This window comes from Cyprinodon tularosa, unplaced genomic scaffold (assembly GCF_016077235.1).
Source record: "Cyprinodon tularosa strain WSP-4 unplaced genomic scaffold, ASM1607723v1 ctg71, whole genome shotgun sequence".
NCBI classification, from domain to species: domain Eukaryota; kingdom Metazoa; phylum Chordata; class Actinopteri; order Cyprinodontiformes; family Cyprinodontidae; genus Cyprinodon; species Cyprinodon tularosa.
This window is the reverse complement of record NW_024039463.1, coordinates 440,091-466,461: the sequence shown is the minus strand read 5'-3', so window position 1 is coordinate 466,461 and position 26,371 is coordinate 440,091. Positions and strand designations below refer to the sequence as shown.

General features: G+C 39.3%; 3 protein-coding genes across 15 annotated transcripts in view; 2 read left to right on the top strand and 1 right to left on the bottom strand.

Annotated features, from left to right (window-relative positions):
* Positions 1 to 3,511, top strand: part of c2cd5 (C2 calcium dependent domain containing 5) — a 39,121-nt gene extending 35,610 nt beyond the window's left edge. For all 13 annotated transcript variants that reach the window (XM_038268779.1, XM_038268781.1, XM_038268777.1 and 10 more), the window contains one exon: positions 1,931 to 3,511. In XM_038268779.1, the coding sequence (XP_038124707.1) occupies positions 1,931 to 2,050 (120 nt within the window). In that variant the 3' untranslated portion in view covers positions 2,051 to 3,511. The remainder of the gene's footprint in view (positions 1 to 1,930) is intronic.
* Positions 3,512 to 5,425: 1,914 nt separating this feature from the next.
* On the top strand, positions 5,426 to 21,426 carry lmf2a (lipase maturation factor 2a). Its single transcript, XM_038268843.1, has 14 exons — positions 5,426 to 5,624; positions 6,270 to 6,523; positions 6,603 to 6,631; positions 9,952 to 10,145; positions 10,245 to 10,423; positions 11,519 to 11,663; positions 16,206 to 16,334; positions 16,413 to 16,518; positions 16,586 to 16,682; positions 16,778 to 16,960; positions 17,038 to 17,206; positions 18,173 to 18,284; positions 18,584 to 18,692; positions 20,640 to 21,426. The coding sequence occupies exons 1-14, from the start codon at positions 5,531 to 5,533 to the stop codon at positions 21,054 to 21,056; spliced, it is 2,217 nt and encodes a 738-aa protein (XP_038124771.1). The 5' UTR covers positions 5,426 to 5,530; the 3' UTR covers positions 21,057 to 21,426.
* On the bottom strand, positions 21,366 to 25,222 carry miox (myo-inositol oxygenase). The gene is made up of 10 exons (XM_038268844.1): positions 25,050 to 25,222; positions 24,894 to 24,968; positions 24,369 to 24,449; positions 23,960 to 24,122; positions 23,809 to 23,876; positions 23,486 to 23,595; positions 22,592 to 22,659; positions 22,081 to 22,130; positions 21,819 to 21,931; positions 21,366 to 21,729 (listed from the first exon to the last, which is right to left on the bottom strand). Exons 1-10 carry the CDS (start codon positions 25,065 to 25,067, stop codon positions 21,621 to 21,623), a joined length of 855 nt encoding a protein of 284 aa, XP_038124772.1. The 5' UTR covers positions 25,068 to 25,222; the 3' UTR covers positions 21,366 to 21,620.
* Between the last annotated feature and the right edge of the window lie 1,149 nt (positions 25,223 to 26,371).

Genomic DNA, 26,371 nt, shown 5'->3' with positions numbered 1-26,371 from the left:
TTCAGCGTTTCATTAGCAACCTCAGTGAAACAAACAGAAGGACCTGAGTAATAGCTGCTATGACCCTCCTGATCCAGAGACATCATAAGCATCCTGCCTGATCTTAGGATTATCTAAGGACTGAAAAAAAAGGATATTTTAAACCTCATCTGGAGATAAAGGTCTGAGTCTAGAGAGGAAAAGAATCCCAAGTTTCTTGAGGATACAATATGAAGATGTCCCAGTCAGTAATGATTTAGCAGAAAATCTTTCAGTTTCAAATGCTTCCTCCTGCTTCCAATCTTTAAGGAGTTGGGGATGGTATTTGCCAGCAGGGCTTGGATTCTAGTCATCCTGCTATAAGTACCAATTGACTGACTTAATCAGGGCGTAAGTCAGTGTGGTTTAAAACCGACTGCATGATTCAGCGTGAGAGGCGGGCCCATAATGCAGCAGCGCTTTTCTGTAACCATAAAAGTCAAGACTGCAGCTGCAATGCAGCAATGTTTCAATGATGCCCTTTATTAAATCTCAAAAAAGCTAAAACTTAAAAAACTGGATGCTATAAGAGCTTTTCTTTAATTTAATTCAATTCAGTTTATCTATCAATCTATCAATCACACTATCAATTAACAACACATGTCATCTTAAGGCACTTTGCAGTTCACAAGATCATACAGTCAAATTGATTCAAAGTTTTCTATCTAAGGAAAACCAGTTGATTGCATTGACTCATGACTTGAAGGCAATCCCTCACACTAAGCATGCTTGTAGCAATAGTGGAGAGGAAAAACTCCATTTTAACAGGAAGAAACCTCCATCAGAACCAGGCTCAATGTGAGCGGCCATATGCCGAGGCCGACTGGGGTTAAAGGAGACAGAAGCAGGGATACAAAAGGCAACTGTAATGGGTGGCCCTGTCCAGGAAACACACAGCCAAGCAGACGAGCTCCGAGCCAACTCCCACGTCAGAGGATGAAGAGAGCACATCCAGGCAGTCACAGTCAAGGAAACAGGACTACACTGCAAAACAGGCCAATCTCCAACATCTATAAACAAAGTTGTTGATGGCAATAGCACAGCTAGATATTTCTCTCCAGGATGGAGTCACAGCCAGACAGGAACAGACGAGGCGGAGCTACTATGAGGAAAAAGCAGAGAGAGCATAATGTTAGAGATTGAACTGAAAGATTCTGCAGAGTGGGAGAATAGAGATAGAATGAAGGAGAATAGGGGTTCCCATGTCCTCCAGTGGTCTAAGCTTATAGCAGCATACCTATAGATAGGAGAGATATGATTTCTCTTTTTAATTTTCGTCAGAACTCTGGCTGCAGCATTTTAGGTCAGCATAAGGCTTTTAACTACAGTTTATGGACTTCCTGATAGTAAAGAATTACAAAAAAAAGCTAAAAGTAAAAAAAAAAAAGATATTTTGCATCACATCTGTAGTTTTCTTACTGGTTCTAAACTGTTTCCACTGACTCTGTTAGTCCAGCCTTTAAAGTCAAGTTCTACCCGCTCCTTTTTGCAGACTAATATCCTGTGTCCATGAAGTAAACCAGCCTGCATGACCAGGCTACCATTAAACACCTCAGCAGATCAAGAGCTGATCGGTATATTGCTGCAGTCAATAATCCATGAAGGGTCCTGACCAAATACTTAGCCATATAAAGCACATGAATATGTTTTCAGGGGGTAGTTTCATCCATCCATTTTTTTCAGGATGGTATGAAGAAAAACAATCTGGTTTCTTAGAACTTCTTATATAACAGAAACATAGGACCTTTTGGTGATAAGCAGAAATAAACAACAATAGATCCCTCTTTGTGTAATGATTATATCTTAAATAACCTTTTGTACATTTTTTAAATGATTTGCTTAAATGAAATACCTTTTTGATCACATTTAATGTTGTAATGTTAATGAACTGATATGTTTGATTCCCTTTTAGGCTCAGTGCCTCATTAACGTCAGCGGGGATGCAGTTGTCTGCGTCAGGGAAACGGACCCTGAACCCATGGCCCAGATGGTGAATAGTGGACAGACTTGTGCAGCTGATGGAACCTCATGACTCTGAAGATGTTTGGTTCCGCCAGCAGGGGGCACTGTCTGAGTGAACGCACTCTCCTAAAGTCTAGCCATCCAAATTTGTGGGAATCAATATTTGCCTTAAATTCTCAAAGATCCAAAGGTCTGGACATATTATAATAAAAATAATAAAAGACACAATTGCTCATGTGCTCAAAACGGTGTATTAAGTGGAAGCAGTTGCTTTATGATTAAAGAAAAATGGATATAGTTGAAAATAGCTGAAGGGGCTCTCTAAATTTGAAGTTTTTCTTTTATTTTTTACTCTAGCCGTCCGCACTGGGCCACGACCCAGGCTACACTGTATCAGCAATCTCCTCTCGTTTTGCACACATGTGGCAGCTAATATTATTTTGTCCATCTTTAAATCACTGAATTTCAGGAGCCATGTTAAAAGGGATGCACATATTTCTTCAAGCAACCATTTATATGCAGTTAGGTTCTTCCAGTGTTACGCTGTTTTTTTTTTCCCATTTCAATAGTGGTGCCTGTACGAAAAAATACAATCCAGCCAAGAAAAGGCTTTTGGAGCCAAGATTTCAAAACATGCTGTGTAAACATGTGACTTGTTTTTGTTTGTTTGTTTTTATTGGAACATTCTCCGGTATTAATGTTTAAATTTACTGGTATTGATGATTACTGCCACAGTATTTTTCACATTTTTTATTTCCTTAGTGTCAAAAGATGACATCAAAAACTAGTTCTATTAGTCCTGAGAGGGGTTCTAGTTACTTTCCTTGAATAAAAAAAAAAGTAGATCAAAGGTGTAATATGCAAATGTTTTATTAGATTAAGAAGTTATTTGTAGAAGATCTATTGTGACTATTTGATTTAATAGTTTTTTCTAATTAAAATTTCAAATTAAAGTAGCATGGCAAATATATTTATCTACTTCCAGATTTACTTCCATGGTGATATGTGGATTTTTACTAAAAGTAACTTAATGTAAAATTGGAAGTTGGGATTTACTAGTATCCTTTTTTTCATTCATTTTTTCTTCATGTAGCACCTATGTCAGATTTCATGTTGCCAAGCTTCATCGCAGCTGCTTTGGCACTTGTTTTAAAAGTCTCACTACCGACCTGCCCAACATCTGAAAAAAGCATCTTCTAGGGTTGGTGCTACGTAAAAATATACACTGTAAATGTTGTTTGGAGTCAGATCTGGGTTGTTCTTTTTTTGTTGTTTTTTTTTGTAATTTTTCTAACGTTTAAGAATAAAATCTGATGCCTCCACAGGGCATTCCTGAAGTCAAGAGATTTATTGGTACTCTAATCTGTGTGATCAGTAGTTTATTATTTTTGTTTGTGGCTAAAACTTGAATGTATATAAATCTATATGGATGCTTTTCCTCTTGCACTTGCAGCATGCAGAGCATATTTTTATTTCCATGAATCTCTATGCTTGCCAGGTGAGTTGCACAATAAACTCATGTCAAACCAAATGTGTCTGCTCCGCTTAAGTCCTTGTGGCCATTTATCTTCTCTATACTCTGTCCCATTACAGCAAAAAATCACATTTGTGTTTTGTATAACAGACTAAATTTGAAGTGAAAGGTGGAGGATTGTAACAGTTGTCAGTTGATTGGCACAGCTTGGTGCCTTCAGTCTCAAGGTGTCATAGAACCCCTTTTCTCAGCTGCCTTTGATGCATTTTTCTGTAAGATTTAAACATCAGACAGAATAGCTCTGATTCTTCTGTGCAAAACAAGCGCAGCCAGGTTAATTAGACATTTATATACAAAACGCCCCAGGTGCATTACGTTAACCAACCCAATAATTGTTATGCTTAAACTTTTCAAATTGAAACAAGGACATTTTTATTTAGATAAAATCTTGATGTTATGGGGTCTAAAATGCTATAAATGGTAATGGGTAGATTGTCAGGAACAAGATAAGATGGACTATTGATCTCACAGTGGAAAAATTGACTTGTCACATCGGCTCAATGGTCAAAAGGAGGAAAAAAATTGCATGTGGTATATACAGTGGATCAAGAATAAAAAAATAGGAAATAAGGCAGAGATTTACAGTGACTTATATACATTTACGGTGATTTATGCACATACGAATTTGGCGATGTACATAAGTAGCACCAGGTATAGAACAACAGTGAGGTAGTGAGATAACTATAACAGCTGAAGTCTCTTATTTAACAGGATTATTGCATAGGGTATGAAATAGTAATTGCATTCCGCATTGTAAAATCTGATGGCAGCAGGGATGAATGACCTGTGGTATTGCTCCTTTTACAAACAGGGTGTAAAAGTATTTCACTAAAGATGCTGCTCAACTCCTTTGCAGAGGATGGAAGGTGTTGTCCATAATGGATGGAAGCTTGGACAGCACCCTCCTCTCAGCCACTTCCTTCATTGAGTCCAGAGTGCAGCCCAGGACAGCAGCGGCCCTTCTCACCAGCTCATTCAATGGATGTCTTCATACTTTAATTGCAATTTACGCTTTATAAACTATACAGATTCCCAGAAAAATGCTCTCATTGAGGAAGAAAAATTTGTGAAACTTACTGGATTTATGACAGGTTGCAACCGTCCCAGGGATGGAGGTCAGCTGCAATAGAGGACTTTGTTTTTAAATGAATATTGTAGAAAACATTGTCCCATGTGATCTTTGTATTTGAATAGTAAGGGCAGTTCTAGACCTAGTTTACAAGGGGTCATGGATGGAGCCAGCATGTTTTCATGGTTGCACAGAAAAGCGTGAAACCAAAAACAGGGAAACAGTTTTTCATTTAAATATTACAGTAAAAGAGCTGCAGAACCAAAGAGCCACTTGAAACTCTGCATTGGATGAAGTGAAATTTCCATTTCATTTAAGTTTGATGCTGGTCAAACTGAACATTTTGATTTAATGTTAGAACATTTTAAATGTATTAAACTAAAATTAAAAATATATTTTACAACACAAAAAACAAACAACTGAAATAATTAATTGCACACTATATATTTACCAAAGGGTAAAATAAAAGTATTCCCTTGCATATTAGGCAAATTTATGATTCAATAAAATATTGAATTACACATTATTACACGTTTTAACTTATTTTACAGGGAAATGACTAGATTTAATAAAATCAGCATGAGAAAAACTGAAACAAATTATTATTTTGGTTCAAAACAACATTTAGCAGATGAAAGCTGTAATCCCATACCAATACGACTGAAGCTATCACTTTATTTTTTATTATTAAAAATCATAACTGAAGCAGAACTTTAGTGAAATAAAAATAAATGGTTCAGAGAACCTTATCAGTAACCAAAATTTCCCAGTGGTCCTTAAATGTTGCACGCGTTTGAATATACCAGCAGCGACATCTGGCGGCACATCTGTGGTACTGCAAACGTTCCGATTAATACGTGTCTCCCGCTTCTCTCTATTCCGCTTGTCCTGTTGCAGCTTCCTTCCTTTCTTCTGGACCAGCCGAGTTTGGGAGAGGCAAATCCAACATGGGGGACATCATCCTGCCTCGGCGCCTTTTCCTCTGGTGCATGGCGCTCATTTACATGGTAGCTTTTGTTTCCCTCTACGTTCAGGCACCAGGTGAGACTCTTTTCTCTCTGCTCGGCGGTCAGTGTTAGCTCTGCTAGCTGCAAACTTGTAACAGTGTTTACGTGGTGAGCAACCGACTGGAAACTTCTTTTTATCTGCGCACTGAGCTAAGTTTATAAGAAACACAACCTGTTGTAGAAAATAGTCACATAATAATTTATATGATATGCTATTTATTCTTTAAGCACATAAAAAGGTTTTATTTCCATCACTCTGGGTCATTTGTTTCCCCCACAATGCATTTCGGCTCAATTCCAAACCCGTGTCCCTATTTCTATGAGTTTTAAAAGTAAATATTGACCCATATTTGATAAAGCTGCAAACATTTGTTTGCAACAGAAGTGCCATTAGACTGCTGAATGTTATGTAAAAGGGGTTATTGTATTATATTTTATTATATAAAATACTGAAATGTTTATATTTCTGTTTTCATTTATTTTTTTTACTGTTTTCAAGGCTGCACTTTAAAAAAAATGAAATTGTCTAGAGAGCTGTTCTTAACTAAATTTCTTTTTGTTTACACTTGTGTATGCAAAATGACAAAATAAATCTGTCTAAGTCTAGAAAAATGGAGGGGAGAAAAAAAAAAGAGTCGATCCCAATCTCAGAAACATTCCTGTCATTCTTCATGTGCAGGTCTCTATGGGAACAATGGGCTGCTCCCTGCCCGCTGGCAGCTCCGCTACACTGGGAAGCCTCTGCTGGAACAGCTGCTGTCCTCTCCCACCCTGTTGTGGCTGGGGCCCCACCTGGGCCTGGACACTCAGACTGCCATGGAGCTGCTGTGTCTCACCGGGGCCGCCCTCAGCCTGGCAGCCACTCTGGTGGAGGCTCTCAGAGACAGCCTGGTCTTCTTCTGCCTCTGGGCTTTGTACTTGTCCATGTACCAAGTGAGTTTATGATCTCCTAAACCAGTTTTTTTTTTTTTTTTTTTGCTTTTATTTTCATTCATCTGTTTTCCTATTACAGGTGGGCCAGGTGTTCCTCTACTTCCAGTGGTAAGTGTGACTGCAAGACGTTGACGTTACAGCCCCACATTAAAGTGCGGTTCAAGCAACAGATCAGCACAAATTACTGCATCATCGTGAGGTTGAAACAGATTAATGGATTCTCAAGCTGAGGAGTGTCTAATTTTTCAAGTCTGGACAGATTCTTTATTTGATCTAGGTAACACATCTGTTAAGTAGAAGTATAGATACTGCAGTTTAAAAACACTGGTAAACGCTGAAGTATCAACTTGACCTATTTACTCAAGTAAAACTGAAAAGGTATGAGCTCCAAAAACGACTTAAAGTATAAAAGTATAAAGTAAAAAAAAAATAAATAAATAAAATAAAACAGCCAGATGCAACTATATGAATTGAAAGCTCAATTTTTCGACTATTTCAAAAAATTAGGGCCAAGGATGATGGAGGTTTTGTTGGTCTGCATCTCCCGATACGCTCACGCCTGTTTTTGACCTTTCAGACATTTCGACATCTTTTTCTGAATCCTACATTGTAGCATGGCATGGACAATTCACGCTTGCAGTTTGGAGAACACCTGCTTGTTCCTGATGATTTCCTTTAGCTAACCAATGAGTGTTTGCATTATATGACTCATCCTATTACATTAATTTTCACTAGATGTGGGTGGCGCCAATGATTTGCATTGGATGGAGCAAATAAAATAAATATTTATAAACATTAATCTGAAGCCAAGAGTAACGAGTAACGTTTGTTTTTAAAATGTAAGGAATAGAAAGTGCAGATACTTGTATTAAAATATAACAAGTAGAAGTAAGTAGGAATAAAAATAAGTAATGGAGTAAAGTATAGATACCTAAAAAGTGTACTTAAGTATTTGTACTTCGTTACTCTACATCTCTGAATATATGTTGATCAGATGTGCGTTGACGGGAATGTGTCTAAGGCTACGTTCACACTGCAGGCCTTGATGCTCAATTCCGATTTTTGTTTTTGTGAAATCCGAATTTTTTATTTTATTTTTTGTGTTGCCGTTGACATTTCCTAATACAGGTGCTGGTCATAAAATTAGAATATCATGAAAAAGTAGATTGATTTCAGTAATTCCATTTAAAAAGTGAAACTTGTATATTATATTCATACATTACATACAAACTCATATATTTCAGATGTTTATTTTGTTTAATTTTGATGATTACAAATGACAACAAATGAAAATCTCAAATTCATCATATCAGAAAATTAGAATATTGTGAAAAGGTTCAAAATTGATGGCCCCTGGTGCCACACTCTAATCAGCTAATTAACTCAAACCACCTGCAAAAGCCTTTAAATGGTCTTTCAGTCTAGTTCTATAGGCTACACAATCATGGGGAAGACTGCTGACTTGACAGTTGTCCAAAAGACGACCATCGACACCTTGCACAAGGAGGGCAAGACACAAAAGGTCATCGCTAAAGAGGCTGGCTGTTCACAGAGCTCAGTGTCCAAGCACATTAATAGAGAGGCGAAGGGAAGGAAAAGATGTGGTCGAAAAAAGTGTACAAGCAAGAGAGATAACCGCACCCTGGAGAGGATTGTGAAACAAAACCCATTCAAAAATGTGGGGGAGATTCACAAAGAGTGGACTGCAAGCTGGAGTGAGTGCTTCAAGAACCACCACACACAGACGTATGAAAGACATGGGTTTCTGCTGTCGCATTCCTTGTGTCAAGCCACTCTTGAACCACAGACAGCGTCAGAAGCGTCTTGCCTGGGCTAAAGAGAAACAGGACTGGACTGCTGGTGAGTGGTCCAAAGTCATGTTCTCTGATGAAAGTAAAAATTTTGCATTTCCTTTGGAAATCAAGGTCCCAGAGTCTGGAGGAAAAGAAGAGAGGCACTTCATCCACGTTGCTTGAAGTCCAGTGTAAAGTTTCCACAGTCAGTGATGGTTTGGGGTGCCATGTCATCTGCTGGTGTTGGTCCATTGTGTTTTCTGAGGTCCAGGGTCAACGCAGCCACATACCAGGAAGTTTTAGAGCACTTCATGCTTCCTGCAGCTGACCAACTTTTTGGAGATGCAGATTTCATTTTCCAACAGGACTTGGCACCTGCACACAGTGCCAAAGCTACCAGTACCTGGTTGAAGGACCATGGTATCCCTGTTCTTAATTGGCCAGCAAACTCTCCTGACCTTAACCCCATAGAAAATCTATGGGGTATTGTGAAGAAGAAGATGCAATACACCAGACCCAACAATTCAGAAGAGCTAAAAGCCACTATTAGAGCAACCTGGGCTATCATAACACCTGAGCAGTGCCACAGACTGATCGACTCCATGCCACGCCGCATTGCTGCAGTAATACAGGCCAAAGGAGGCCCAACTAAATACTGAGTGCTGTACATGCTCATACTTTTCATGTTCATACTTTTCAGTTGGCCAACATTTCTATAAATCCTTTGTTTTTATTGGTCTTCAGTAATATTCTAATTTTCTGATATGATGAATTTGAGATTTTCATTTGTTGTCATTTGTAATCATAAAAATTAAACAAAATAAACATCTGAAATATATGAGTTTGTATGTAATGTATGAATATAATATACAAGTTTCACTTTTTAAATGGAATTACTGAAATCAATCTACTTTTTCATGATATTCTAATTTTATGACCAGCACCTGTATATGCAAATTGTATGTGATTTCCTGTGTGAACTGTATTCATACAACCTAAGTGTCCTGCATGTGCAGTAGAGGACGCAATGACGTCACAAGCAAGCATGCTCTGTGTTTACGGAAGTAAACATGGATGGTAGTTGCTGGAGAACATCTAGTGATCTTTCCCAACCTTAAAAACTCAATCTTTCCAAGATGGTTAAAAAAAAATACTACTCTGCGTTATCGTCCACCATTGTTGTTGTTTTTCTTGCCCCTTCTGCATAGCAAGAACCAGAAGAGTGAGCTTTGTCGGGTATTAATGACATTCAGGTCGAATGAATGCGACCTGGCTGTTCAGACTCAGGTCGCATTTGAAAAGATCAGATTCGTATTCAGGACCACATAGCCAAGCGGCCTGGGTCGCATTGGAAAAAATTGGATCTGTGTTGTTCAGACTGCCATGAAAAGATCAGATCCAGGTCGCATATGGGCAAACATATGAGACTTAGGCTATGTGAACATAGCCTAAGTCTCAAGTCGATTTTATTCAAGTTCCTGCTAAAATGCATTGAAGCTTGTGGTTGTAATGCGTTAAACTTTGTTCCAGTTCTAGGAGCAATAGTTTCCACAAGTAATTAAATGCTGCTTTGTCATCATAGCAATGTTTTGCTTATCTGTATGTGTAACTCATTTTTATTTTCCTGCCCTACAGGGACAACTTGCTGCTTGAGACGGGCTTCCTCTGTATCCTCGTCGCCCCCCTGACTTTAATCCGGGGATCTCGAGCGGGCAGAGAGCACGACCGTGTGACCTTCTGGCTGATCCGCTGGCTGCTCTTCAGGCTGATGTTTGCTTCTGGCGTGGTGAAGCTCACCTCACGCTGTCCCACATGGTGGGGCCTCACAGGTACAAGTGGTTCCGTTAAAAAGCTGGGGGATGTTTGTGGGTTTCATTGGAAGCTCTCTCTGACTGATTGCCTCTTTTCTGTCCGTGTCTGTCGAGCAGCTCTGACGTATCATTATGAAACTCAGTGCATCCCGACTCCGCTGGCCTGGTTTGCCCACCAGCTGCCAGTTTGGTGGCAGAAGCTCAGCGTAGTGGGTGCACTGGTTATAGAGATCCCCGTCCCTTTGCTCTTCTTCAGTCCCCTCCGACGGCTGCGGCTCGGGGCCTTTTATATGCAGGTGAGAATAAATTCAAAAGTGTACTATTTGCTTTATGAGAAAAGCCAAACGATTGTAGGTATTCTACAGAAGTTTGGAGAAAACACTTCTTGAATACTTTGCATTCATGTTTTTTCAGATTATCTAATTTTTTTATTGTTTTTCAGTCTTTGTTGTTGTCCATGACTTAATATCTCTACATTATTTGCTTGGAAAATAGGTGAAATCATCAAAACATGTTTGGAAATAAATGTTTAGCAGATAAAAGTTACATTTTTACCCTCTCAGTAGCAGATACAGGACCACAGCGATACATCATCCTTCAGCTGATTCTCCTCCTTACACTCATTTTTTAGAGATGCTATTTTCAAATAACTTTGTCGGTATAAAAACCATTTTAACCTTTAAATTGTGATCTTTTTCATGTTTTATACATGCTAGACCAAAGACATTTGGGTTCAAGTATCAAAGTGCTTAGAGTTATAGATCAGCGGCTTTACAAACAAAAAAAGCATTTTTATGAAATGATGTGAGCTGAGCTCGATAGAGCAGTAATGTTTCAAAATACCTGGAAAAGATCCTTTAGAAAACTAAAAGGACTCCATTCACCCCAAACCAAATTTAAGGTTTAACGTATGGATGCTTTAAAAGAAATTTGTGCGCATGTATTATTTTGCTATTAGGCTAAACTTAAAAAAGTAAAGCTGCACTATGCTGAGATCTGGTTGGAGTATAATTTGCAGGTTTTCTGTGAATATCTAAGAAATTAACTTTCCCTGAATGATACAGCGATTTTTCCATCCAACACCACCTTTGAAAAGCATAAAAGTAGGTTTTCTGCAGTAATTTCAAATAGTTTGTTCTTCTTTTTGACCAAACCTCCCTTAAGCAGACACCGACTAAAGCCTTTTGACAGATTTCTTCTTTCAAAGACAAATTAAACAAAATATAATTAATAATATAAATTTTCTATATATACATTTTCCTAACAAAAAAATTACATTTTGGTTTCCAGCTTACCGGACAGATTGCTCCAGCTGAAAATAAGATGCACCTTTATGAGAAACAACCTTTGTAAATCTGATTATTTATTTATTTATTTTGATTTCTTTATAGGTGCTTCTTCAGGTGCTCATCATTTTATCAGGAAACTACAACTTTTTCAACTTGCTGACGCTGGCTCTCTGTGTGTCCCTGCTGGACGACCGCCATGTCAACTTTTGGCTCCGCAGAGCAGAAAAGTCCGTAGACGAGAAAAACGGTACGATCCAGCAAAGCTTTTACTGTGGAGGGATTGTTGCATCTTTTAGAGTAACTAAAAAAACATGATGAATTTTAATTAAGATGCTTTTTAACTGAAGTCACTTTAGAGCTGATAATCAATGAAAGCCTTGCCTGCTCTGGATTAGGATGAACAAATACATTAAGATCAGAGAGAAAAAGGGTTTGTTTTTCAGTTTTTCTAAAGGTTGGAGAATAAATGCAGTTAATGGTAAGATGGCGCCAGTGTTTGAGGCTTGCCGTCTGACTCTCCTCCTGTTTTGTTTCTGTCTCCTGTCAGGTTTTAATTTTATTACAAGTGTAAACTCTCTGATTGTGTATGATCGCCAAACATTGCTGGACATTGGTGCCTCAGCTGGAAACACGTTACTGAGGACGTATAATGCAGAAAAAACTTCGACCCGGCCGTTGGGCATTCCAGCTCACCTGTGTCGTTTCTGGATTTTGCCTTTCTGTTGGGAGCGGGCGCGCCGCCGTGGAAGGCGCAGCGGTCGGCTGGTGCGATTGAAGGCTGCCCTGCGGCGCGGTTTCTCTGCCTCCGCGATGTGTGGTCTGGTGCCTCGCCTTTCCTGTCCATTGCGTGTGTTGGATCCTGTGGATTCCTGTCTGGTTCCTGTCGGTGGAGGCCGGGATGGAGCGTTCCAGTCCCGTGGTCCCTGCGCTTCTCGGCCCTGTAGACGCAGGGTGAATCCTAGCAACCTGCGCCCTCTCTGCCGGGAGTCCCGGACGGCAGCTGATGACGTGGATCTGCCGATTTCTGTCAGGATCGGTTTGGTAAATGCCAGGTCGCTGGCAAATAAAACTTTCGTAATTAGGGATTTCTTTTCCTCTCAAGGATTAGATTTTTTATTTATAACAGAATCATGGACACGTGGCTTGGGTGACTCCAGCATTTTTAATGAACTTGTCCCAGGGAACTGCAGCTATTTTAATTCTCCAAGGATGTCGGGCTCTGGTGGAGGAATAGTGACTGTTTTTAAAAGTAGTTTTACTTGCAAGCAGTTGCCCGTACCCTCGTTTAGTAGCTTTGAGCTGAGCCTATTTGAACTTGGCAGCTCTCACACTGTGTTGTGTGCTGCAGTCTATCAGCCACCAAAGTATAACAAAAATTTTATAAATGACTTTTCTGATTTCTTGGCCGATATCATGCCAAAATATGACGAGTTCTCATTGTTGGTGATTTTAATATTCATGTTTGCTGTCCGACTTCACCTATGGCTCAGTCATTTCTCAATGTTATTGATTCTTTTAATTTTGTGCAGTCTGTGACTGGTGCTACTCATGAACATGGTCACACTCTTGATTTGGTTTTATCTTATGGTCTACCAGTCTTTAACTTAGAAATTGGTGACTCATTCTTTTCTGACCATATGCCTGTTTTATTTGAGACAACGCTGTCCCGTGGAAAAGCTAAAACTCGAGCTGCAGCTCGGCTCTGTCGTGTTTTTAACCCTACTACTGCTGGTCAGTTTTCTTCTGTTTTTAATCAGAACTGTACTATTCCAGAGGATGTGGGAAATAACACTGAGGAACTCAGCAACTGGTTTTATTCTACCAGTAAAGCAGCCTTGGATTTGGTGGCCCCTCTAAAAATTAGATTTCCAAAATCCAAGCATGAACCCTGGTTAAATGAGGTCACTCGGGCTGCCAGGAGAGACTGCCGCAGAGCAGAACGCAAATGGAGAAAGGACAAATTACAGGTGTCTCTCCAAACATTAAAGGAATGTTGGCGCTGTTATCAAAGGATTGCAAAAGGCAGCCAAAGAAAATACCTGTCGGGTTTGATTGCATCAAATAGTCAGAATCCTGCTATCATATTTAAAATTATTAACTCTGTTCTAAATGATTCACATAGTGGCTTTATGGAGACCTCACCTGCTGCATGTGAAAACTTCTTACACTTTTTTGATGAGAAAGTTGCTTCTATTAGGGCCCAGATTATCCCCTCTTCTTATGATCCTTCAGTGGTGGTGCCTTGTTCTGGTGTTTTCCACAGCTTTGAATGTGTGAACTTGCAATTATTGCAGGAGGTGGTTAATCACTTAAGGCCAACTGGTTCTCCAGATGATGTTATTTCGCCCCAATTATTTAAAGAAGCTTTCTCTGCTATAGGTCCTTCTGTCCTTGCTCTTGTAAATAGTAGCTTGTCCTCGGGCATTGTTCCTAAAGCTCTGAAGCATGCAGTTCTGCAGCCTCTACTTAAGAAACCAGCTTTGGATCCTACTGTTCTGGCAAATTATCGACCTATCTCTAAATTGCCTTTTATTTCAAAAATTCTTGAGAAGGTAGTCTGTAATCAGCTAATGGCCTATCTTAATGAACATAATATATTAGAGGTTTTTCAGTCCGGTTTTAAACCATTTCATAGCACAGAGTCAGCCCTTTTAAAAGTTTTTAATTATATACTTTTAGCAACTGATTCAGGTGACGTTGTTGTTTTGGTGCTGTTGGATTTATCATCTGCTTTTGACACAGTTGATCATGTCATTTTACTTTCCCGTCTGGAACAGTGGGTGGGCGTCGGTCACATAGCTCTAGATTGGTTTAGATCATATTTGGCTGAATGTACTTTTTGTGTCTGTCTTGATGGCCATAGGTCCCCCTCTGCTCCACTGTCATGTGGTGTCCCACAGGGCTCAGTTCTAGGCCCGCTCCTTTTCTCACTTTACCTTCTTCCGCTCGGCTCTATTTTCAGAAAACATGGGATTGCCTTTCACTGCTATGCAGATGACACACAGATATACTTACCGCTAAAGAATGTAAACTCCACCTCTCTTCGGTCTCTGTTTTTATGTCTTGAAGATGTGAAGGCCTGGGTGGCCCTAAATTTTTTTAAACTCAATGAGGACAAGACGGACGTAATGATCTTTGGCAGATCCACTGCTGATTCCGTGACCAGTCTTGGCTCCTTGGCTCAGTACGTTAAGCCGGTTATTACAAATTTAGGGGTTAAGATGGATGCTGGTCTTAAATGGAAGCGCACATCAGAGCCGTTATAAAGTCCAGCTTTTTCCACTTAAAGGAATAGTACACCCAAAACATGATTAGCCTTCATTTTCTACTCACCCCCATGCTGAACAACACTCTGGAGTACTTTTTTGATATCTCAAATGCATCTGGAGATCTGGGAGGCTTCTTGCTGTCTGCTGACATTCAAATAATGGAGGTCTATGGTGGCCGAGACAGAAAGGTCCATAAAAGTCCACAAAAAACGTGTCAATATTCCTCCATACTGCTCGTCCAATGTATTCCAAGTGTCCTGAGTGGGTAGCATCCAGAATTTACTCGAAACGAAGTCATTTAGAATGTTTTTAGAGCATAAACAGTAGTGTATAGGATTTCCTGAAAGCGCGCACACGCGCGCTCACGACGCTACGGAAGCCGGCAGACCAAACCAGCGCATTCAGCTCGGCAAAGAACTCATGCTCTTCCTCAACACTGAAGTCCTCAGATATTTTTCTTTCGTTGTTTCTTTCTTTGCACAGGTAAACAGCACATTTCTTCTTCTACGCTTGCATTATTGGAAGAGCAGACGCTGAATGCGCACTTTCATCTGGGGGGGTCAGCGACTTGTATATTTCTCATCTTCAGAGGGTTCAAAATGCTGCTGCACGTCTTTTAACAGGTACACGAAAATGCGACCACATTTCCCCTGTTTTAGCTTCCTTACACTGGCTGCCAGTACATTTTAGGATTAATTTTAAAATTCTTTTATTTGTTTTTAAAACTCTTAATGGCCTTGCTCCTTCTTATCTGTCTGAGCTGTTACATTCTTATACACCCTCCCGTTCCCTCAGGTCAGCTGATCAGTTGCTTCTGGGGGTCCCAAAGACAAAATGCAAGCTCAGAGGAGACCGTGCTTTTTCTGTGGCAGCTCCTAAGCTGTGGAATGATCTGCCTCTGAGCATAAGACAGGCCTCTTCTCTTGCTGTTTTTAAGTCCCTTCTTAAGACTCATCTTTTTTCCTTGGCTTTTGGCACAATTTGAGAGGTTTTACTTTGTTTTATTCTTTTTGTATACTAATATGTATTTTACACTCGTTTTTTCTCTATTTTATAATTTTATTGTATTTTATGATTGTGTACAGCACTTTGGTCCTGTTCGGTGTATAAAGTGCTTCATAAATAAAGTTGGTATGGTATGGTAATGCTACACTGATCTGTTATTTTAACAACCTAATGCTAACATTTCACTCATCATATTTATGATTGCAGATTTTCTTTTTTGTCTCATGATTCAGTGATTGATGCTTTTCTAACAGCCAAGTCTGTACTCTGTCTCTACTCAAATGTTGAGTTTTTTTTTTAGTTTTTTTTTTTAACAAAACTAGAAAGAAATCTGGAAAATCTTTTTTTTTTGAAAAAAGGTTTATATAAAAACTTTTCAATAATTTTGCTTCCACAGTCCTAAACCAAGTGCTCTAGTAAAAAACAGCACATCTATTTTTTTTTTTCTCTGTTGATCAGAGCCTTAAAGAGGATTTTGTTTGCAGAAAACATTTAGACATATTTTTTTGTTTTAGAGTCCAAGTGGCTGCTGTGGCTTGGTTACTTCCTGGAGCTGCTGGTCTGGGCTCTCCTGATCTTTGGAACGATCCTCTGCTTCGATCTGCAGGTGGATTCTGTGAAGTACGCCATCTCCTCTCGAACAGGTAGGTTACTCTGCTCCAGTTCCTCCAATAAACATCAACAAAGATCTCCACCTCACTGCTTTGTTTTTACCTTGGCAGCATTCACATTCCACCAGTTTAACCAGTTTCTGAAGACCGTCACCATCCCCTCTATCTGGATCGGTGTGGTCTCGCTCACCTGGGAGTTGGTCACATCCATGTTCAGGTATTGAGCCGTTCTTTGTCTCGCAGGCGTGTTTGTTGTTCCTCCTATAATGTGAACTCATGTGCAGGTGTTCCTGCGTCTCTGGCTTCCTGAAGAGGTTTCTGAGGATGATCCAGTGGACGCTGTTAGCCACTGCTGCTGTGGCCATGTTTGCAGTCAGTCTGGTGGGTGCTGGGTAAACCAGATGTATGATCAGTCTTTTAAAGATCTGCAGCACCTCTTTGCAGTTTTCAGTATTTTTTTATTTGAATCCTTTCAGGTGCCATATAGTTATATAGAGTATGACTCTCACGCCAGGCTGTGGCCCGGGGTGCGTGAGGCGTACAGTCTGGTGGACCGCTACCAGCTGGTCAACTCCTACGGCCTGTTCAGAAGGATGACGGGAGTAGGCGGGAGGCCGGAGGTGGTCATCGAAGGAAGCATGGATGGGAACACCTGGACGGTGAGATGATGGTTTAAGCAGGATCTGTTTGTGCAGCTGAGCTGTTTGTCTTTAAAGTTTCGGTTTTGTCTTTGCAGGAAATTGAATTCATGTACAAGCCGGGGAACATGAGCGCATCTCCTCCTGTGGTGACGCCGCATCAGCCTCGGCTGGACTGGCAGATGTGGTTTGCAGCTCTGGGCCCTCAGAACCAGAGTCCGTGGTTTACCAGTCTGATGTACCGACTCCTGCAGGGCAAAAAAGAAGGTGCCAAACATTGCAAGTTTTTTTTCTGCTCTTTAAGCCACTGTCGCACCTTGACAATTTAGCTAGCATATGCCTGACTTCCCAGAATGTTCTAAAACGCTGGCATATGCCAATATTTTTTCAATTTTTTCATAGAGTATTCATAACGAGTCCAGAACTTATGTCCAACAACAGCCCAACTTGTACATAATGTATGGCACCATAAAGCCCATGAAATATCATCAGGCCAGTGTCCTGAGGGGGGCAGCGATGCGCCCTGCCTGCATAAAAACATATCTTTGATCACGATATTAACCTAGCTGCTGTTTACTGCCCACCCAAAAAAAATACAAAGAAAGAAAGAAGGTTTGCAGTTGCAGCAGATTCAGCGTCATGTCTGCTCGGAAGTCTGTTGGTCCTGGGCGTAAACGCAGGAAGGATCCTTCACACTCTCCTCCACACTCACCCCATGATGGGGATGAAGTCTGGCGAAATACAGACGGTTTCCTCCTGTGAACCTCTTTTACACTTAACACTGCCAGTACGCTATTAGACAGTAGCTCTAACTTAGAAATACAGTCAGCGGTCGTCTAGAACACGTCATATTCGTTGATATGTGTTGGAGATAAGTTGTTGATAAGTTATGCAGAAGTTATTAATAGGTTTTGGATAAGCTAAACGCCACGACTTATGAGTAATTACACATAACAAATATCAACAATTAAATAACTTACCTGTAACTTATGAGCATGTCGATGTACGCTCATAACTTATAGGAAACTGGCCTACAAAACATAATGTACCCTTAACTTGTCCAACATATGCCAGGGTTTTTGCCAGATTTTTCGTACGTGAGGCATACGCTGGTCTAAATCACAAGGTGTGACAGAGGCTTTAGATAGAGCTAGGTAAAAGAAATCTATAAACTTTTTTTTTATTTAGCAAGGGACAAATGGTTCTCTTCAAGTTTGCCTTCTGTTCTTGCAGTGATTGAACTGATTCAGACGGATGTCTCCAAGTATCCGTTTCACGAGGAGCCGCCCGCCTACCTCCGAGCTCACCGTTACAGATACTGGTTCACTGAACCAAAGTCTGACGGGTCAGTACTCTGCGTTCCTTCCTCTCTCCACCAGTGCTGAAACATTTGCCTTTTATTTCACTTCTTTCATAACAGAGTTGTGGAAATAAAAAGCTTAATTTTCATCAGATATATTGTATCTCCACATCATCTTTGGGGAAAACTTCAATTGTTATTTAAAGTTTGTAGATTTTCACTCAGAAAATAGTTTATTTACCAATTTTTCCTTTTTTTTTCATCACAAACAAACAAACTATGCCATAGATAAATGTTGATCCATGCCTCACATCTCTAACATTTTCTTGTTTGGATCCTTGCAGGTCTTATCCAGAGCGTTGGTGGAGGAGGGTCTATGATGAAGAGTTCTATCCCAGGGTGCACTTGGGCAACGCTTTCCTGGAGGGCATGCTCAGCCAGTTTGGCCTTAAGGTACATTTCTTTCTCTCTGTGAGATAAAATTGGTATTAATAAAGTTATAATAAACCCAAATTTCCTTCTAAAGTATTATGATATATACTTAATTACAGTCGATGAAATATTCTGATATTGTTATAAAAAGACAAAAATTGTTATGCCAAGTACATCAAACTCCTAAAATGTTACATTTTCGAAACTCCACTTTTAACCAAGTATCACTCATTTGTCAGGTTAATTCAAACAATCAGAAAGTGTAATTCTATTTTCACACCTCGATTTGAGCAGAAAAAAAGCAACTGCTGCTTCATTTTTGATGCTTGTGTAAAGTGTGTATAGATGCCTCTAATGCTTGTACTGCTCCTGTATTCGATGGCAGAAAGTGGCTTTGCTGTATTTGTTTTGATCAGTGCGTAAAATGAAGTTTTGTTATTAGTGATGCACAATATTAACAATTTTAACTGATGCCGATAACTGATTCCTTTTCTGCTTTTCATGACCAATTCTGATATCGATAAGATCATATTGAATATAGTCTTTGCAGAATCTGGGGCTTGCGTTGGATAAAGCTATAAAAAACAAGTTATTTAGTAGCTCTGGCTCTATTAACAGCAGCAAAAGACGATTCAATCCAGAAACAAAGAGCATCCCTTGAAAATAAATTATTGAACCGATCTATGGCTAAACTGCAGAGTTATTTGTGAAGTCTGGTATTTTTTGCAAATATAAGTTTATATGCACTAACAGTCACTTAGTAACAGAAAATGTAATCAAAAAGAGTGCATCCTCAAAAATAGCCACAGCAAAAATCAAAGACAAAATTTAATCAAAGGCAAAGGTATTTGTTGAGCAAAGTCAAATATTTTCAAACATGTAATTAGATGTACCAACACACTTATGTCAGCCTCTGTAACAACAAAAATTTTATGAAAGCGTATCCCTAGAAATGAGGTGAATAATCAACAAAAGGTTGCCTGAATGCCTGAGTCCTTGTAGGCCTTGTGCGTGCAGCTTTGCTTTTTGCATGTTTAACTCTTGAGCCGACCACTGAGCTGTTAAGCTTAACATGCTAACTGGACTAACATCTGGTGTCCACATGTCTGTGGTAAAACCTACATGCAGTCCGTTCATATTTATTAAGTTATGGATGTGTGTTGCGACTACCTCAATAAGGACAGGCAGAGACATGTCGGAGAAGAAGCGATGGCTTTTATAAGGTGTAACGTGGCTCCAAAAAGTTCTATCAAATTACATAAACTCGGGTTCGACAGAAAAGGGCTGGTTGTCAGGCGCTATAAATTCCCTCACTTTGTCATTAATAGCTTTAGATGGTGAAGATTCTCACTCAGTCTTCCAGGTCATAAACATTCCAAAAAGTAAAAAAAAAAACATTCCACTGGACTTTGTTTATAATTTTGAATATGTTTCGCTTCCCATCCAGGAAGTTTTTTCAATTCAAAATGTCAGAAATGGCATTGAGTCAGAGACTTTATAAAGTAGACCAAAAACAAAACCTTGTTTTTGCTTAGAAAACATGCAAATTGAACCGGCCGGCCCCTTATGAATGGGCAGTCATTTGGGTTCTTGCAGGCTTACAGAGAACCCAAACGACTGCCCATTCCTGAGGGGCTGACCTATTTTATCTACTTTAACGCATTGCTAACTAAAAGCCTGGGTATGGTGGTGGCGCAGCAGTGCAATTGACAACCTAGTCCTCGACAGCTTTTCTGGGTTTTGATCCTGAGACTAAGAACTTTCCTCCATGTTCCTCCTCCTCCTGTTAAAGTCCGCTAGCGCCACTATATCTTAAAGTGAATAATGTTTTGGTAAGATGTAATAAACAGAGGAAGCTTATTATTTTAGGTTTATCCTACCCTCCAATTTAAACATCCAGGCATTTCATTAAAAAGGGTTACATTTTTTTCCTCTTTTTTTTTTTTTTTTTTTTTTTTTTTTCTGCAGGACAAATCAGCCCCACGTCGGGTTTCTAACAACACTGTTGCCCAGGCCGTGAGGTGGGTGCGATCTCAGGTCAGAGGTGTTCCTGCCCACACACTGATCTGGACTCTCATTGCCTGCAGCACCACCTTCTGTTTACTCCAGGGGTTGCACAGCAGGAAAAAACAAGCAGGACACAGTGTAGAGCCCCTTAAAATGGCCGAAAAAGGGAGCAAACATACTAAGGAGACCGATGAAAGCTTGTCAGGGCATCCAGAGGAAAAACAAAGACAGTGGGGGGAAGAGGAAGAAGAGGATGAAAAGAACACTGGAGATGAAAAGAAGGAGGAGGGAAAAGAGGCAGCCAGCGAGACTGATGAGGATGAAGAGAAGGAGGAGGAGGAGATGAAGAAAGATGAGGTTCTAGAGGAAAGTTTTTGAGGAGGTTTCAGACTCTAATCTCCGCCTGCCTTAAAACCAAAGCCAAAGAACATTTCTTTCTTCATCAGCCACCATGTCTGCTGCCTCCACTCTGCATCCTCTGTACATCCTCATATGTTGAGACTGAAAATCATTTAACCAGAATATGGAATCCAAAGTTTGGAGTTCAGGTCATTTTACTGAGGAATTAAAAATTTTCACTGTTTTCTGTGTTTTTGCGCTTTCACCTCCATCACTGTGCCGAGCTATATCAATGGTTTTTTCTGTATATATTTAAGTATCAGAACAAAAAGACCACAAGAGACGTAGTTTTATATAGATTTTTTTTTACTTGTTAAAATACATTAAAATAAAAAGTTTTGCACATGCATCTGTCTACTGTAAGCTTTGTGATATTTCAGCAGTTTCCTGTATGCTGCAGAGATTAAAAGTTCCTTGAAGCAGAAAGCGATAACTTGCTAAAGCACTAAGTCCAGCTTAAGTGTTGATAAAGCATGAAGTAACTCATATTTACACTTTGTAAGCATGCTTCTGATTTCAGATGTCCGTCCTGCTGCTTCTGGTTCACCAGTTCAGCACTCCAGGACAGTATTTGTCGATCAGGGACTGATAATAAGGTCGCAGCTCGTCCACGTTGGGCAAATCTGTGGTTTTTGTGTACAGGTCGAATTTGCTGTAGAAACGGAGAAGGTGGTTAGATCCCTGCTGAAAGCCTTGTGCACCTGTGTTTTAACAGTGGATAGGAAAGAGTAAGGTACTCACTTGAACTCGTTGACCCACGGCAGCATCTGCAGGTCTTTGCTGTTGCACAGGTGGGTGTAATCTCCATGAGAGTGCCAGGGGTAGAAGGAATGGAAGCGAATCATGTACAGACCCTGAGGAGAAATGCAAAACCACACTTCCTTGAACAACAAGAATTTAAAAAACTGCTGATAAGTAAATACAGGAGAATGGTTGGCTGCACATATCTAATTAGGTGGAAAATAATTTTTATATTAAATTATATTAAAACATATTTACGCACCTCCTCTGGGATGAGGCAGTTGTTGAACTTCATGACTCTGTAGAGATACTCTGAAGGATTAAAGCACAATGTAAATACAGAAACCAGATTTCTCATTTAGAAAGCTTGACCGCATAAAATGAGTTGATCTGTCCAGATGTGGAGAGGGAAATAAAATTTAATATTTCCATCATTGGGATTTTATTGAAAATGGAACAGCAAGCATTACCAAATATAACTAGGATAAAAGCTACTCTTATAAGTTCATAATGTATTGCAGTCAAAGAAGCTCTTTGTAACATTTATGCAGCATTTTAATCGCAATACACATTCATGGGAAAATAAAAAGGTTAGATCCCTGTCTTACCAACAATTTCTTTTAAATCTTATTCTAAAAGTATATCGCCTAAAGAACACTGAACAAAAAGCAAAGTGTGCTCTAATAACTTTCTCCATGACTCTAAATATATCATGCCGCCCAAATTGAGCAGAACCTGCAGGATACTGGTCTAAATGTGAGCATTTTGCTTACCGTCGTGTCCCCAGGACATCAGCACATTGTCCAGACCACAGTTGGGTTCATAGATCCCAAAGTCAGTCCTGAGAAAAGGACAGAAATTCAAATAGTTTCACATTGAATCCTAATTTCTCCACTGTCCCTCATTCTTAGTCTTCATTCTAGTTGTGTTTCTGAGGGGTGCTGTCTCAGCTGCATCAGTGTGAAGTAGAAGAGCTTTCTAGCTCTTTAAAAATATATTATTTAGCAGAGTTTTTGAAAGGGATTCTGGGTTTCTACAGATAAAAGTAGATTGTTTTAATGCCTGTCACCTCGTTTACTGAAATGGACTTTTACTGCTGATTCTTTTGGTTTGTTCTTCATATGGGAGTTGAGGCTGACCACCCAGGGCGCCACAAGCATTTTAGAAAATGCTTATCTATAGTTTTTGCTTCCTGTTGACCGATCAATAGGGAAAGCAAACTACGAGCAAGGAAATACAGTAATATTTGATTTTTTAAATTTTTTTTTTGTTTCTGATGCTGTTTTACTAATTGAATGAAATCTGGTTGTTATCGATCATTTCTAGTTTTAAATACTAAAATGTTTGACTGCTTTATTATAACCTAATCATTGTCATTCTCAATAACCACCAAGTTTTGAAAGTTGCACCATTGAGATAATTATTTAAATTATTTACCTTTTGGATTACTAAAGTATTTTTGAATTTGAATTGAACAAAGTTGTTTTAAAAAAATGGTACTAAATATGTCAAATTATTCTTTTTATTAGATATATTCAATCTATAAAATGATAAAATAGAAAAACATTTTTTTTTATATGAGCAGAATTTTAATCTGAGTCTGATTTGTATCCAAACGGTAAAACTTCCCTCATAAAGCAGTGAGTATTTAAGCTGCGAATGCTTACTTGTATTCTGGGTTTTTCTCATCAGGGTTGTCCTGGAAGGTGCTGTCTCTGAACACTATGGAACTTTGAAATTTGCAGCCCACAGGAAACGTGTCTCCCACTACAGCCCACTGTGAAACACACACAGATAACTGCCACAAAAAAAGCCTCAAAAAGGAAAATGTTCGACCTTGCTGCACTGTAATTATTCTCTTTGAAAATGTTGACTTTTATGCATCATGTACCTTTTATGTAAATTCATATTAAAACACTTTTAGCTAATTAAATAAAATGACTAAAGAGGTCTTGAAGTGAGAAAAAAGCCAAAAGGATCTGTATCATACCTGTGGCTCATCCCACAAGGCCATCATTTTCCCAACATCATGGATCAGCCCCACTAGCTGGAACCAGTCTGAGGAGATACGGTTGATTTAATTATCTTGTTTTTAAGATGCCAAAGTTATTTTCAGTCAGTGTCTCACATCAGAGGCAAACCTTTGTCCGGATGTTCTTTGCGGATGCCCTCAGCAGTCTGAAAGGCGTGGAAGGAGTTGGGAAAGTCTACGTCGGGATCGGACTCGTCCACCAGTTGGTCCAGAGACATGATGGCGTCCATCATTCCCATCTTAAAATGGTTGCATTGGGTCCATTGAGCGTGCTGCAAAGAAGGTGCAGTGTGATTACAGAAAAGGCTTTTCCTTTCATGTCCAAACGCTCCTAAACCTTTACAAAAACATAAAAAATAGTGTCTTAATTATTTTCAGAAGATGTTTATTAACAAAAAATAATGATAAAATAATGACTATGCAAATTTGTAAAATTGATTTAGGCTAAAGAGGATTTGTATTTTGCAGGAAGAGCTGCTGAAACAAAGCAACAAAATTATTGTTGCTTATTTTCTCACCTTTTGCTTCACAAAGTCCACCGTCTGGTTGGTGTGCATCAGGCTGTACGTTTTAAAGACTCTGTTGATGAGACTTCCATCCTACAACACAAGAACCAGCTCCTCAGTATATTTGGTAACACCACCTATTGTAGCAACGAGGATTAAAGAAATTTCCTTTTTGACGCAATCATCTTTTTTATAAATTAATATAACACTGTTTTCTCATGCAAATGGAAACACCTGCTTCAACAGCAAAAATCCGCAATTCTAGCAGAAATCTTAAACTGCTCATTTATATGACAAATAAGATATTTTTCAACCCAGAAAAAGAATGACAATATTATTTTGATCCATTAAGAGGTATTTCAGTCTTGAAAGAAAAATGTTTAACCGGAGTTAGTGAAATAATTCTGTGCTGGAAAAATATGTTCTTCCTCTGCATAGCTAATGATATAGAAGAATATATAATTACAATCGTTAAATATAAGTTTTCACTATTGCAGCATTAAAAAATATTAAGGCTGAAGAGATACTTGAACCTACCACAAAGTTCCTGTAATCTTCTTTCTCCTTAGAGGGGTCCAGATTTGGCCGATATGCCAGGGATGGATCTGGTCCCTGCATTTAATAACAAAACAGGCACATTTAGCCCATAATTATTTCAGAAAGGATGCATAAAAACATAAAAGTAACACTTACTATGTTGATAACCCTCATGGTTGATGGCTGAACAGTAATCTCAGCAGGTGTCTTCTGGTGTGTTGGTCTTCTTGTGATGACTACCTGCCCTCCTGCTCATATATATCCTCCTGGATCCAACTCAAAAGTGTCTGACCTATTTTTTTTTTTTCCAAATCCACATGAAGTCTACACTCATGTCCGGTCACAATTTAACCAACCCTTACCTAACGGGGTACCCTGTGCATTGAACGTTGGCCTTGTTTGTCTGTTCGACACGGCGTCCATTACAGGAAGACTTTTTCAGGAATCAGCAGAGAACATGTTTGGACACATGTAGAATGAATCAGCAATTTTTGGCTGCACATCTTATTTTGTTTTGATGATAATTGGTAAAATATACAGTACATATTTCTGCTTATTGAATAGTTTTTCTGTTTAATAATTAATTTATATTGAGCCTGTTTTCCAGGATCTGTTGTGTCTGCAATCAAATAGCAAACAAAGTCACTCAAAAAAAGTCACTTTGCTAAGTTTAATTTCGGGGTATTGATCCAATTACGCACACAGCGGCCCCTGACGACATTTCTCTGTATCAGATGTCCAAGTTATGGTGGTCAGCTGTTTTAAAAGCAATATGCACACAGATAAAATGGACCAAAGAGTTCAAATAGGTTTAAGTCAATGAACTATAGTGTTTGTTCCTCACAGTTAAGGCCCCTAAACATCCTGTTTGGCTCCAGTCCACGTTGGTCAGCAGGTGTCTCCTCAACACTTTTAAAATAATGCTTAAACAGGCATAAAGTACTTAGTGAATAAAAGGAATGATATGGATATGATCTTATATACCTTACAGTTGTTTACTTCTCTCTTAGGATTCAAATCAGGTATGTAAATAGAATTAACAAATATTTGTAGTTTGGTATCATTTTGTGTGTCATGGTGGACTGGAGGCTGTTCCTGAGGAGGGCAGGGTACACAACGCCAGGTCACAAGTTCAGCACAGGGTGAAAGTACAAACATCAATGCTCTAGAGGAAAAGGAATTCAAATTCAACAAAAACAAAATAATTTAAAAATGTATTGATCCCCAAGGGAACATGTTACATGGAGTAACTCATGTTTTTTTTTTTTTAATGAGTTGTTGTAGAAGTGGATAGCTGTAGCAGTCTGTCTTGCACCGGATCTGGAGAAGCCTCTGACTAAAAGCACTGTTGTTTAGAGGCTGGTTCATATGGAAAATACTCTAGATTTAATATTCACATCCAACTTTTAATTCAGGAGGGAATAAGTGGAAGCTTTGCACAGATGTGACTCATTAACATTGAGAAAATAGAGGAATCA

What these genes read in the sequence shown, in the direction of transcription:
- lmf2a (XM_038268843.1), top strand. Translation starts at nt 5,531, where the DNA reads ATGGGGGACATCATCCTGCCTCGGCGCCTTTTCCTCTGGTGCATGGCG. An exon ending in ACTGAACCAAAGTCTGACGG is followed by an intron (nt 18,285 to 18,583) that starts GTCAGTACTCTG and finishes GGATCCTTGCAG; the next exon opens with GTCTTATCCAGAGCGTTGGT. An exon ending in TCAGCCAGTTTGGCCTTAAG is followed by an intron (nt 18,693 to 20,639) that starts GTACATTTCTTT and finishes TTTTTTCTGCAG; the next exon opens with GACAAATCAGCCCCACGTCG.
- miox (XM_038268844.1), bottom strand. An exon ending in AAGATTACAGGAACTTTGTG is followed by an intron (nt 24,450 to 24,893) that starts GTAGGTTCAAGT and finishes CTTGTGTTGTAG; the next exon opens with GATGGAAGTCTCATCAACAG. An exon ending in CCGTGGGTCAACGAGTTCAA is followed by an intron (nt 21,730 to 21,818) that starts GTGAGTACCTTA and finishes CCGTTTCTACAG; the next exon opens with CAAATTCGACCTGTACACAA.